General features: G+C 41.2%; 1 protein-coding gene and 1 long non-coding RNA gene across 10 annotated transcripts in view; one reads left to right on the forward strand and one right to left on the reverse strand.

Moving 5' to 3' along the window:
• MTA1 (metastasis associated 1) overlaps positions 1-15,019 on the forward strand; it is a 155,768-nt gene that overhangs the window by 26,395 nt on the left and 114,354 nt on the right. For 8 of the 9 annotated variants that reach the window (XR_015798316.1, XM_025171966.2, XM_088153133.1 and 5 more), the window contains 3 exons: positions 4,043-4,145; positions 7,546-7,645; positions 10,819-11,007. Coding sequence is in view for 8 of the 9 variants with exons in the window: in XM_025171966.2 (XP_025027734.1) it covers positions 4,043-4,145; positions 7,546-7,645; positions 10,819-11,007 (392 nt within the window). In the remaining variant the exon portion in view is untranslated. The remainder of the gene's footprint in view (positions 1-4,042; positions 4,146-7,545; positions 7,646-10,818; positions 11,008-15,019) is intronic. The other variant, XM_088153134.1, reaches the window with a different exon arrangement.
• Positions 1-15,019, reverse strand: part of LOC148214111 (uncharacterized) — a 50,954-nt gene that overhangs the window by 25,137 nt on the left and 10,798 nt on the right. The window lies entirely within an intron of this gene.

The raw sequence follows: 15,019 nt of genomic DNA on the forward strand, positions 1-15,019 counted from the left end.
AAACCATGGCAAATAGACCTTTTTATAAATAACTCAGATTCCCAGGTTCTGACCATATAGGACTTTAAATGTGACAACTAGCATCTTGAATTGCACTCAGAAGACAAGCGGTAACCAGTGCAACTCATGAAGTAGTTGTGTTACTACTTGAGCAACTGTATTCTGGTCCAGTTGAAGCTTCCAGGTGATTCTCAAGGACAGTCCCATGTAGATTTAGTTGCAGTAATCCAAATGGGAGATGACCAAAGCATGAGTGACAATGAAGAGATTTCTGCCCAGGAACTGGCATGCCTGGTATGTCAGATGTAACAGTGCACCTCCCCCCCAGCCTTGGTGTGAGTCCAAAAAAATTCCCAAGTTACAAACCAGTTTTCCATGGGAAGCACAACCCTATCCAGAACCAATCTGTGGAGATTGGTGGCACCACTTAGCTCAGTAGCAATCAGAGAATAATCTGACCATGACAAATTACAGATGTTGATGTTGTCTACTCTCAGATCACAAAAACCAGGTCTAATATATTGCGACTCATTTGAGTTGTGATCTAGAATAGCAGGTTAAAGCCTCCCAGCACTATGAGTCTGGGGAACTCCACCACCAACCCTGCAATGAGGTCAGAAAATAGAACCCAGCAGTCATACTTGTCCCTCCCACCCCAAGAGTATACATTTCCAAGAGGCCTTTATTTCACTTGACCAGATTTTGGTAGTGGAAGTCAGGTCTGCCTTCTCATCCACAATTAAATAGTATATGAAGAGAGATCTGTTGTAGGCATTAAGGAGCAACATTCAGAGCAAAGAACCTTGGAACCTGGCTCTCAAGCTGAGGCAAGAGGGACAGAGGTGGGGATTGGCCTCAAATGATTGATCCCGCCTCTCCAAGAACAGACTACACCCTACCTTCTACCATTTCTGCCCATCATTACCCCAATCTTCCCTTCTTCTTTGGTTTCCTCTTGCTACTCACCTATCACCATCCCTTGAGAGACCTATCTCATCCCCCTCCACAACCCTCAAAATCATCTGGGAAATTACACTTGCAAAAGCACTTGGCAACCCCCTATATCCTGTCACACTCCAAACTAATTTGACTATCCTCCTTAAATACTCAGTCTCTTTTCCAAACCCCACTCTCACCTGAGTCTAGGGGACATCATTCTTCAATTCTGACCACAACTAATACCATGTAAGCTCTTCAAGCTCTCATCTGACATAGGTATCCCTTTCTCTCCTTCTCCAGTCATACTCCATTTAATTTTCCACATTCCTAAAACTTTCTTTACTTCCATTCCACCCTCCCCAAAAGTTTTATGGGGGAATCAGCTTCTTTCAAGGGCTCATTATCAACAGACTTTCAGAAACCAGTTCAGCTTAGTCTCTGATGTTTCTGCAAGGCAATTCATACAGGTACCATTTCCTGGAGGTAGATCTGACTCCAATGCATCAGTCTCCAAATGGCATTCTGATTGGTGCATACACCCAATTATATCAGCTGTGGGGCTTGGATGACCATACCTACACCTAGTGCTACAAAATAATAGTGAGGCCAACATTGTCAGATACAGAACAGCCCACCTGGGCAGATCTTGCAGGTCTTTCAGCTCCACTGACTGCTGAGAGTCTCTGCATCAACTCTGTCTCAACTCACCAAAAGAGTCTATCTGAGCTAGCCAGTTATAGCACCACTAGCATTTCCAGCTGCTTCTGTTCCAGCCACCTCTCATGTCACCTCAACGTGTTGTAACCCCAATCTATGGTTCTCAACCCCACATCCTTAAGCTCACAAAGTGTTTCCCCACCACTGTCAGGACTTGCCAGCAGGTCTTCCAACTGAGTCTAATCTTGATCCTTTCCACCTTCTTTTTTCCTTTCCACATTTAACCTAGAAGCACCTCTGCCTCATTTCTCCAAATTTGACACCTAACATTTCCTTTCATCTTCTTCCTCCTTTCCAATCACACTCCAATTTAACTCTTAACTTTTGCTCTTCTTTCGCTTTTCTCCTGATAACTCTTCTTGCTTTGCCTAAATATCCCATTCTTGGCACCATCATGAAAAAAAAAGACCCTGAGATTAGAAGGTTTTTTCCCCCTAGCTTTTACCCTTTAGGAAACCATTTCTGTACACCCCATAACACCTTCAAACTGCAAAAAGGAAAGAACATAGATTGCTTATGGCTTAGTGCAGAAGAAGCACCCAAGGCTGCACCTGGTTATGACTGAGCCTAACTATTTAGTTCAGCTTTAGAAAAAGAAAGGCCTAAGGTCTATAACAATAGATTCTGTCATTCAGGTTTTCCTGCCTTCCTAGGCGGAAGGAGAGCTTAACCTCTAGTTGGATACCACCTTTGCACTGAACTGGAACAAAGTTCAAAGTTAAGGACTAATAGTGACCTCTATGTATCAAATATGAAATATTTTACCTTGAAATAATTGTTTCAAATTATTTTGTGCCCCAAATAGCTATTTGGAGTAGAGCCGATTTGAAATTGAAATTCCTCCAAAATGATGGAAGCCGCTCATTTTGAACAAGAAAAATTGTTTCTAGCTAGAAACAACTGTTTCATAATTGATATAGTTTGAATTTGAAATGTTTTGCACATTCCTGTTAATGTACAGTGTTCTGTTTTCTCCTGTACTTAGGCTTATGTTAAAGAAGTTTTTCTTGAAAATCACAGCAGCTGCAGTAATTACTCTTACCCCTCCACTATATAATATGTTTGTTTTTTGTTTTTGTTTTTTGTCCCTTTGAGTCATTGTTGACTCCTGGGCAAGTCCCTGCAGTTTTCTTGGCAAGATTTCAGAAGTGGTTTGCTCTTGCCTCCTTTCTAGGGCTAAGAGAGAGTGACTGGCCTGAAATCACCCAGCTGGCTTTGTGCCTAAAGCAGGACTATAACTCACAATCTACTGGTTTTCAGGCTGGTGCCTTAACCACTATACCAGACTGGCTGCCTATTTAGTATGTAACTGAATGCAAACATGGAATTGATACTGATATTGAAAAATTAAGAAAAGACTGAACAACCTGTGCATCTATAATTGCAGAATGAAAAAGAACTAGCTATTCAATCCCAGTACTAAAATAATAAAATAAAATAAATAAAAGGTAAAGTAGAAGTAAAAGATAAAAGCAGTGCTCATCTTTAATGAATAAATTAATGAATAAATTTTGACATTCATTAATTTATTAAAGAAATTTGCTTCATATATATCAAAATAAACATTTTTGCATACTGCAGTAAATGTAACCATTACGATTTTGTAACAATTTGCTGCTCCTGTTATTGCTTTTTTTTCCTTTTAATTGGTAATGTAACATTTTTTTGTTTTTATATTGTATTGTAATTGTTTTGATATTGTATTTTAATTGATTTTATTTCCTCTGTAAACCACCCAGAGTCACTTTTTAATGAGATGGGCGGTGACAGATTTTTATATATGCGCGCACACACACACACACACACAGAGTGACAAAGTGGAATTTACAGAACCCAGCCATCCTAATACAGTCACATTGTTAAATGGTGAGAAAACAATCCTTTGATCAAAATTTTTACCTTCTTCCTTGTGGATATTCTGGTTCCAGTAATGTAATTATTTATATGGAATGCTGTAATTGTGGACTGATTTCCTCAGTTTTTTTTAATGATGAGTTTTAATTTGGAAATACTTTGAACGTGCAGATTAGTTTCATAATAACAGTAATAAATATGCATTTGTACTATTACAACCATTTTCTATATTAGAATCAATTCTTCAGCTTATGGTTCTCAAAATGCTTTGTACAGTTAAGGAGAATTTTTAAGGAAATGGTGCTGATGTATGGCATGACCCTTACTGTCACAGGATGGATATGGACTTTTAAAATCCTTTAGAGTTCTACGATGTGAGAAGTAGACTGTTTTGCTGATAGGAAAGTAGCAATTTTGACAGTAATATTAAATGCTTTGTATATATTCCAAATACTGTGGGACCTCTCCCCAAACCAGGGTTTTGGGTTTTGTTATTTGCTTTAATAAACAGCTTTTTGATTTGAATTTTTAGGTGAGGATGATGGCAGAGACCAATCAAAACTTGAAACAAAAGTTTGGGACACATTTAACCCACTAATAGACAAACAAATAGACCAATTCCTTATAATAGCACGGTAAGAAGAAAGATATTCTAATTTGACTTTTTATCTGGTGATTTTTTTTTCTCCTGTATACAATATTCCACCAATCAAATGTTTGCTGTTCCATAACTTTGATTACTGCCACTCTTGTTTCTTATAGAAAGATGTGCCTTTCTGAAAATATTTAATATGAATATTGTTGGTATTAATATTAATATTTTGGCATCAGTAGTGGAATTTAATTAGCAAATCTTCATTTGTTGGCACAGCGGGCCTTTTCAGATATTTCACATTTGTAATTTTCACATTTTCTACTTCCTTACATCTTCAGTCTAAGGTCATGTCTTCTGACAAATCTTTGCTCAACTGAAATTATTTTAAATATAAATTATAATACTTATATAGATCAGTTTTGACTTGTATTTATATGAGTCAATTTTGGGGGTTGCCAATTTGTTCTTGATATTGCAAATTATGTTTAACTGATAAAGGAAACATTCTTGCTAATATTATAAATCTGTTCATGAAAGGAAAGCCTGCTTTCCTTGCTCCTACTGAAATGAAAAATTTGTAATGGTCGTTCTTTATCTTTCATACACATCTAATAAATATCAATACATAAGCATCTCTGTGCTGCTTTATCTTATCTTTTGTCAGATATCTAACTTAAGATATTCTTGATTTTGTATCAAGCTCTCTAAAATGTTATGCTGAACATATATTTCTAATATTCTAATATTGTGGCTATATTTCTAACTTTTCTAATATTCTAATATTGTGGCTATATACTTGCCTACCTGCCAGAAATATTCATGAGTACAGTATTTGCAGTCCAGATGGAATAGACTGCTATACCTATTTCACAGATGTTGGACTGTGAGGTTATGTCCTGAGTTTCATATTATTTTCTATGATAGGAAGGTTGTCCTGAGTTTTGGTGCAGATAATGATTTTGACAGGTGGAACATATGTGAGAACTATACCTCAGGAAGAGAAAGGGAAAAATGCCTGTTTTACTGACTCTTTTTAGGCTTCTTAAAGATTGGGAGCTAAGTGAGAGATGGATATAGGGAGCATACTTTACAATTCTCTTTTATAAAGAGGTAAAGACTGTTTTTGTGAGGCTTGATTCAGTATAATGTGTGTGCATGTTAGCTTGTTTTAACAGGTATTTTAGTTATAAATGTGGCTGGAAAGTGATATGTTATAATCAGGGAACTGAATGGAAAGTGAATTAACAGTAAAAGAGAGAGAGAATTATAGCGTTAGGGAATTGGCAGGAAAACTAAGAAGAAAATGGGTTAGGCATTTAAGGTCCATTCTATTTTCTAGTCTTCCCCCACCCACCTAACCAGCATATGTATGGGGTCTTTTCTATACTGTTCTCCAGCCTACTCATTTTAGAATAAAATTTTATTCATTATGATTTGATTATGGATGAGGAAGCTGACATATAACTATGTGCCATGTCTTGATTTTAAAAGATAGGGGTGGAATGTTCTAGCTATATTATTCCTAGCTTCTACATGGGTGCTTGGTCAAGGACCTGAATATGCTTGAGCTTCAGAATCCCCACCCACCTACATATAACACACAATACCTATGGAGTTTTTATGTATTATGTTGAGCACTTGGGAAAGATTGAGGATACTGCTGGCATACTGTTTGTCCCACAGCCAACCTGACTGCCATGTGAGTTGATAAAGATAATTTGGAAACAATTGGGGATCTCCAGGATGGCTATCCAAGAGAACTTCAATATCCATGCCAAATTTGCTAGATCCAGTGCAGCTCAGAATTTTATGAACATCCCAGCTGGGCCTAACAGGATACACTGTAGATGCATTCTCTACTGCACTTGAGGAGGAATGATCTGAAAATAGGGAATTTTACTATGTTTCCCTTATCATGGTTAGATTACTTCCTACTTATGTTAAATTTAGGTGGCTGCTCTCTTCTGCAAAGGGAAGGGAGGAATATTAGGATAAACTGCTTTTAGAGAGTGTTACATTCACAAGTTGCAGGAAGATTTTTGTGGTTGACACATTGTTCCTGTCAAAACCTAGCTTTTTCCAGTTATGAAAAGCTTTCCTCAGGGAAATTATCCATTTTTTTCTTTCATCATAAAGTTAATTGGTTAATTAGTTCTCTCAGGTTTTAAAAACATGTCATTGTTCTTATTGTTGTTAACATCCTTTTAATTTCTTTGTAATCTTAACCCCTTTTTATGTTGATATTTTTTAATCTTTTCCCTTAGATCTCTATTTTTATTGTATTTTATTCAGTCTGCTTCAGTCCATTTTCTTTGTTTTAGCATGTTCCTCTTGGTTTTATTTTTTTAGATTTTTTGTGTTATTTTCTTTTATATTACAACATTTAGATGATTTTTAGGTGTTTCCTAAGTATAATAAATAGCAAATCATGACTATTCTGACACATCAGTCAGTAAAGCAAACATCTGCCATTTGTTAAAATTAGTACCCTGTATGAAAATATAGAGGACTTCAAATACAAAAACATTACAACTAATACAGGTAGTCCTTGCCTAACAACCACAATTGGGACCAGAATCTTGATCATTGAGCAAAGTGGTCATTAAACGAGTTGCCCACGTGACTGCTTCGCTCAACTACCACAATCTGGGCAATCCCGGTTGTGGTCATTAAGCAGTCTCCCGGGTTGTTAAGCGGATGGAGCAAAAGAGCTGTTTGTTGAAGGATTTCAGCTCTGTGTGGAGCTCCTGTGAAGCTGAAATCCTCCCAGCAGGCAGCCCTTTTGCTTTCAGATGTTTCTAAAGCCTGCTGGTTTGTCCTCCTCTGTGGATGGAGGAGAAATTCTTTATGGGGCTGGAGGAATGGAGCTCAAATCTTCAGGATTTGAGCTCATTCCTGCACACCACTGAGAGAGGGGAGGGGAAATCTCTCAGTGATGTGCAGGAACAGAGCTCAGATCTTCAGGATTTGAGTTCTGTTCCTACACACAGCCAAGAAATTTCCCTCCATTCCCTCTGCATGCAACCTTCCCTGCATTGACTTTCTGGGGAAACCGGCAGATAAGATTGCTCATATGATTGCAGGGCACTTGGCAACCAGTTGTAAATGCGAGCTGGTTGCCAAACACCTGAAATGCGGCCATATGACCGCAGGGGGGGGGGCGGCACAGTGTTTTACAATGGCTGGAAGTGCTTTACGAGCTATAAAGCACCCTTTCCGAAGCCGTCGTAACTTTGAACTGTCATTAAATGAATGGTCGTTAAGCAAGGACTACCAGTAGTATTTGGCAAAAGCATTTTGTGGATTGTACAAATAAATTATGCACATCCAGTTATTATAAGGCACACAGCATAGAGGAATGCAGAGAACTGGTTATAATCCTCAACTTTCGTATGTTTGTTTTTAACTGGAAAGTTAGCTTTCTCTTCTTTTTTTTTTAGCTCTGTGGGTACATTTGCACGTGCTCTAGATTGTAGCAGTTCTGTTCGGCAGCCAAGCTTACATATGAGTGCTGCAGCAGCTTCTAGAGACATCACACTGGTGAGAATTTAAGAAATAAATCCTGTTGAGTTAATACTATCACTATAACGTAGGTAGTCCTCACTTACCGATTCTTTTGTTTAGCAACTGTTCAAAGTTATGATGGTTGGGAAAAAAACAGCTTTGCAACCAATCTTTGCATTTACAACCATCACAGCATCCCACAGTGACATGATCACCATTTGCATGCTTCACAACTGACTTCCAACAAGCAAAATTAATGGAGAATGTGGAAGTGAAACCGCAAGTTGTAGTCACGTGATGTCTCGTTTAACAACCACGGTGATTTGCTTAATGACTGAAGAGGAAGTGAGGTCATAAGTCCATTGCAGTCTCATGATATTTTGCTTAGTGACCATGACGCTTAGTGATGAAGTTGCTAATCCCAATTGTGGTCGGTAAACAAGGACTACCTATATCAGAATGATTCAGAGTTTTGGAAACATAGTAACCTTCAACTTTTCCAATCTGAAATCCCAGTACAGTCATGTTTACATTTTCCATGTTTGTGTATATAGATGGTGGGAAACTACTGACCAGTCAGAGCTCTTTAAATCTCTGATAAAATAATAAGTTGCATTATAACACGGTCCTCCTTTTGTTCTTGTTTAAATAATTTACATAACTGTGCATGAAGTACTTCAAGGCTTTTAAAGGGGAGATTGTTAGTTAAACAGGGAAAGAAAATGAAAGTTATCTATGCCAATAAAGCTCATACAGTGGTACCTCGGGTTACAAACTTAATCCATGTGACTCTGGTCGCAACCCGAGTTGGTCGCAACCCGAGGCAAATTTCCCCATAAGGTTCAATGTAAATACGGTTAATCCGTTCCGCCCTCCGAATTTGGTCGCAACCCGAAGCAAATTTCCCCATAAGGTTCAATGTAAATACGGTTAATCCGTTCTGAAACATATGCATTTTATTTTTAAACCACAAAAACATGAAAAAAAGTACAGTACAGCACAGTATGAAGAGGGAGAATGGGGTGGGGAGGCAGTTATTGTTTGGAGGGAGAGTCCTCCTCCAAAAGGACATCGGGGAGATCTCCTTCAGGGGTTTCCTCTCTTCTTTGCCTCTTAGCTGCAGGCTCAGTTCTGGGGAAAAACCTGTCTAAAGTCAGTTGTTTTTTCCTGCGCTGCATAACCCTCCGGAAATGAAAGAACACGTTATCGTTCATCATATTCAACACTCTGTTTGTCACAGTTCTGTTGGGGTGGTGCTTCTCAAGGAAATCCTTTTCCTTTTTCGCCATGATGGATTGTATGACTTCACTGTTCACCTCCTCCCCGTCCTCCTCTTCCTCAGTGGAATGCTCCTCGCCAAGCGCTTTCTGTTGCTCACTCTGGAGCTCAGCAAGTTCTTCCGTGATCAGTTCCTCCTTATGGTCCTCAACAAGCTCCTCTCTGTCTGCATCATCGACAACCAGACCCATGCTCTTGCCCATGGACACAATCTCCTCCACTACCTCTGCATCAGACCCTTCAAAGTCACGTTCAGCGACACATTCTGGCCACAGTTTCCTCCAGGCTGAGTTTAAGGTCCAGCAGGTGACATCTTCCCAGGCTTTGTCAATGAGGCTGATGCAGTGGAGGACATTGAAATGTTTCTTCCAAAACTCTTTCAGAGTCAAGGATGTTTCCTCAGTGACATTGAAACACCTGGTGAAGAGCGCCTTTGTGTAGAGCTTCTTAAAGTTCCAGATCACTTGCTGGTCCATGGGCTGCAGAAGAGGTGTCGTGTTGGCAGGGAGGAACTTGGCCTTTATAAAGTCATACTCAGTGTCCATATCATCCACCAAGGCTGGAGGGTGTGCCGGGGCATTGTCCATCAGAAGAAGGCACCTTTCAGGCAGCTGGTTGTCAGACAGGTATTTTGTAATGCTGGGTGCGAACACCTCGTGCAGCCATTCCATGAACAACTGCCTTGTGACCCACGCTCTCGCATTGGCCCTCCACATGATAGGCAGTCTGGCCTTGTTCACATTGTGTTCCTGAACGCACGAGGGGTCTGGGAATGGTACACCAGTAGCGGCTTAATCTTCAGGTCGCCGCTTGCGTTCGCACACAGCAAAAGGGTCAATCTGTCCTTCATGGGCTTGTGCCTTGGCAGTGCCTTTTCCTCCTGCGTGATGTAGGTTCTGTTTGGCATCTTCTTCTAGAAGAGCCCTGTCTCGTTGCAGTTGAACACTTGCTGAGCGACGTATCCTTCCGCCTTCATGAAGTCCTCAAATTCTTTCTTGTAGGCTTCTGCAGCAGCCTTGTCAGAACTGGAAGCCTCACCATGTCTTGCCACACTGTGGATGCCACTTCTCTTGCGGAATTTCTCAAACCAGCAAACCTCTGCTGGCTTTAAATTCCTCACTTGCTGCGCTGGTAGAGGGATTTGTCCGCAGTAAATCACTGTGCAGTTTCCTGGCTTTTTCACAGATGATAGCTTCACTCACGCTATTACCTACCAGCTGTTTCTCATTCAGCCACACTAACAGCAGCTTTTCCACCTCTTCCAGCACTTGTGTCCTCTGCCTCGTTAAGATCGTTACTCCTTTTGCCACATCAGCTCCTCTGATGGCATCTTTATTCTTCAAAATAGTCGAGATGGTCGACTTCGGCATCTTGTACTCTGAGCCCAGATCAGTCACATGAATACCACAATCGTGCTTTTCTATAGTGTCCTTCTTCAGTTCGATCGTCACTTTTTTCTTCAAAGCCTTATTCTTGCCAAGCCTGCTCTGCATTTTCTTTGGAGCCATGCTGACAAGCACACCAAAAACCTTCCAAAACGCCACAAAACACACCACAAGCCTCACCGAACGTCTCCTTGCTACCGTGATCTCACCCATAGGAAGCCACGACCACGTGGCAGCAGGGAAAATGGCCACAGATCCGGTTCGTAACCTGAGGCGGAGTTCGCAACCCGAGGTAAATTTTTGGGGCCGGAGCTGGTCGTAACCCGAAAAGTTCGTTAACAGAGGCGTTCGTAACCCAAGGTACCACTGTATTGCATTAATGCTCCTTCTTTGATAGGAAGTTCAGTTTCTCATTAAGTAATACTTGGTAATGTAATTTTTAATTGGTGTCAGTCATTTTCTATAGCTATTTCAGTTTGAAATATGTTATTTTTATATGCATATCCACAGCTTAAAAAACCCTATTTGCTTTGTTTTATTATGTAGTTCCATGCTATGGATACTTTGCATAAGAATGTCTATGACATTTCCAAGGCAATCTCTGCCCTTGTGCCACAGGGTGGGCCTGTTTTATGCAGGGATGAGATGGAGGAGTGGTCTGCTTCTGAAGCAAATCTCTTTGAAGAAGCCCTTGAAAAATATGGAAAGGATTTCACTGATATTCAGCAAGATTTTGTAAGTAAACAAAAATCTTTGCATGTCCAAAAAAACATGATACCTTTCTTCAGTTAGACAACTTTTAATACCTGCTATGTAATCCTCGTCAGATTCATAGCACACAAGTCAGCAGTATGGTGAACAGGTTATACTGCTAATTGAGTAGAATCAAGCCACATTCTTAATTCAGATAAAATGCACATTTGTGTGGAACTTCTAATCTTTTAATTGTACATCGCCCAGAGTCACTTTGTGTGAGATGGGCAGCTATATAAATAAGATAAATGAATAAGTAAAATCTTTGGCTGTTGTAATTGTTTTTCCTACTGTAATTGAATTGGAATTTTCTCTTAATTGAATATTAGGTCTGCATTAGTATTTGCCAAAAATCTTATGAAATCTCTTAAGAGCGCTTTATGCAGTCATGTGAAAAAGAAAGTACACCCTCTTTGAGTTCTATGGTTTTACGTATCAGGACATAATAAAAATCATCTGGTCCTTAGCAGTTCTCAAAAGTAGGTAAATACAACCTCAGATGAACAAGAACACATGACATATTACATCATGTCATCATTTATTTTACAAAAAGAAAGCCAAAATGGAGAAGCCATGTGTGAAAAAGTAAGTACACCTTATGATTCAATAGCTTGTAGAACCACCTTTAGCAGCAATTACTTGAAGTAATTGTTTTCTGTATGATAGCTGGTGTGGGTCTTCCGGGCTGTGTGGCTGTGTTCTTGAAGTTTTGTTTCCTAACGTTTCGTCAGCACCTGTGACCGGCATCTTCAGAGTGCAGAAACAGTTCTCTCTGTGCCCAGGGTGATGTGACCCTTTTGTGGGTATTTATAGAGATCTGAGGGGGGGGGAAGGGGGATTGGGTGTGTGTGTGGGGGGGGTTGAGTTACTGAGTGGCTGCTTGTGATGGTTGGTGTCTGTGAGTTGGTGTCTGTGATGCTGACACCAAAACAAGCAGCCACTCAGTAACTCAACCCCCCCCACACACACACACACCCAATCCCCCCCTTCCCCCCCCCAGATCTCTATAAATACCCACAAAAGGGTCACATCATCCTGGGCACAGAGAGAACTGCTCCTGCACTCTGAAGATGCCGGTCACAGGTGCTGGCGAAACGTTAGGAAACAAAACTTCAAGAACATGGCCACACAGCCCGGAAGACCCACACCAGCCATCGTATGCCAGCCGTGAAAGCCTTCGACAATACATTGTTTTCTGTATGACTTTATCAGTCTCTCACATCATTGTGGAGGAATTTTGGCCCACTCTTCTTTACAGCATTGCTTCAGTTCATTGAGGTTTGCGGACATTTGTTTATGCACAGCTCTCTTGATGTCCCACCACAGCATTTCAATCGGGTTGAGGTCTGGACTTTGACTGGGCCATTGCAACACCTTGATTCTTTTCTTTTTCAGCCATTCTTTTGTAGATTTGCTGGTGTGTTTGGGATCATTGTCCTGTTATATGACCCAATGTCGGCCAAGCTTTAGCTGCCAGACAGATGGCCTCACATTTGACTCTAGAATATTTTGTGTCAGAATCCGCAGCAATCAAGATATACAGTGGTACCTCTACTTACGAACTTAATCCGTTCCGTGACTCTGATCGCAAGTCAAGTAAATTTTCCCATAAGGTTCAGTATAATTACTATTAATCCGTTCTGGCATCCGCGGACCACACGTCAGGGGCGGAAAAACGGCCGCTGACCACGTGTCGGGGCGGAAAAATGGCCGCGGACCATGTGTCGGGGCGGAAAATGGCCGCGAACCACGTGGAACGGGTGGGAAAATGGCCGCGGACCACATGGAACGGGGGAAAAATGGCCACGGACCACGTGTCGGGGCGGAAAATGGCCGTGGACTACGTGGAACGGGCGGGAAAATGGCCGTGGACCACGTGGAACGGGGAAAATGGCTGCGGACCACGCAGCAGGGTGGAAAAACGGCCGCGGACCACGTGGAACAGGTGGAAAATGGCCGTGGACCACGTGGCACGGGCAGAAAATGGCCGTGGACCACGTGGCACGGGCAGAAAAATGGCCACGGACCACGTGGAACGGGCGGAAAATGGCCGTGGATCCGGTTCGTAAGTCGAGGCAAGTTCATAAGTAGAGGTAAATTTTTGGGGCCAGAGCTGGTCGTATCTCGAACAATTCGTAAGTAGGGGCGTTCGTAAGTAGAGGTACCACTGTATATCAGCTAGAGGACTGCCTTATTAGTATAGTAAATGCTATGGTATACTGAAGTCATTTTTGAATCTGCTTTGGATTTCAAGAGATTTGTCTGTATTGGGGCTTGAACATCGTAGACCTGACATTTTGGTATACAGTTCATGGTCGGCTTAATGACTTCAAGGTGCCCAGGTCCTGTGGCTGCAAAACAAGCCCAAACCATCACCCCTCCACCACCATGCTTGACGGTTGGTATGAGATGTTTGTGCTGATATTCTGTGTTTGGTTTTCGCCAAACGTGGCACTGTGCATTATGGCCAAACATCTTCACTTTGGTCTCATCTGTCCAAAGGACAGCGTTCCAGAAGTCTTTTGATTTGTTCAGATGCAACTTTGCAAACCTAAGCCGTGCTGCCATGTTCATTTTAGAGAGAAGAGGCTTTCTCCTGGCAACTCTTCCAAACAAACCATACTTGTTCAGTCTTTTTCTAATTGTACTGTCATGAACTTTAACATTTAACGTGCTAACTGAGGCCTGTACAGTCTGAGATGTAACTCTTGTATTTTTTGCAATTTCTCTGAGCACTGCACAGTCTGACCTTGGGGTGAATTTGCTGGGATGTCCACTCCTGGGAAGACTGGCAACTGTCTCGAATGTTTTCCACTTGTGAATAATCTTCCTCACTGTAGAATGATGGAGTTTAAATTGTTTGGAAATGACCTTATAACGCTTCCCAGATTGATGGGCAGCAACAATTGCTTCTCTAGGACCATTGCTGATGTCTTTACTCTTTGGCATTGTGTTAACACACGCCTCAATGCTCGAGACCAGCAAACTCCTGAAACTTTGACTGTTATGGAGGTAGTCACACTTGCTGATGATCAATTGATCAAGGGCATTTGATTAGCAGCACCTGGCTGCTACTTAGCCTCTTCATACCTATGGAAGCAGCAAGGGTGTACAGTGGTACCTCAGGTCACGAACGCTTCTGTTCACGAACAATTCGAGTCACGAACAGCACCGTTTGCAAAATTTTGCTTCTGTTCGCGAACTCCGCATCGGGTGACGAACAGGATCCGCGGCCATTTTCCCTGCTGTGACACGTAGTCGTGGCTTCCTGTAGGGAGGGGGACTCTCCCTCCAAACAATAACCGCCTCCCCACCCGCCTTCTGGTCCTCCACGCCAGAAGTCGCCACAAGCAAGGTTAGTGTTCTCCCTCTTCATACTGTACTGTACTGTACTGTACTTTGTTTCATGTTTTTGTGGTTTAAAAAAAATACATATGATTCAGAACGGATTAACCTTATTTACACTGAACCTTATGGGAAAATTTGATTCGGGTCGCAACCAAAATCGACGACCAAATTCGTAGGGGTCAGAACGGATTAACCGTATTTACATTGAACCTTATGGGAAAATTTGATTCGGGTCGTGACCAATTCGGGTCGCGACCAGAGTCGTGGAACGAATTAAGTTCGTGACCCAAGGGACCACTGTACTTAGTTTTTCACACATGGCTTCTCCATTTTGGCTTTCTTTTTGTAAAATAAATGATGACATGGTGTAATACGTCATGTGTTGTTGTTCATCTGAGGTTGTATTTACCTACTTTTGAGAACTGCTAAGGACCAGATGATTTTTATTATGTCCTGATATGTAAAACCATAGAACTCAAAGAGAGTGTACTTTCTTTTTCACACGACTGTAGCTACACTTAATTTGGAAATTTCAGTTAAAGAAAGAAAATTATACCCGGGTGTTTCAAATTAAAATGTTCACAAAACTCTACTTTCTGTTATTGTATTTGGATTTTTTAAAATTATTTTTTACTGAAGGTATAGC

This window comes from Python bivittatus, unplaced genomic scaffold (assembly GCF_059951505.1).
Source record: "Python bivittatus isolate LINGU-HERP-01145 unplaced genomic scaffold, Pbiv_v1 ctg000700_np1212, whole genome shotgun sequence".
NCBI classification, from domain to species: domain Eukaryota; kingdom Metazoa; phylum Chordata; class Lepidosauria; order Squamata; family Pythonidae; genus Python; species Python bivittatus.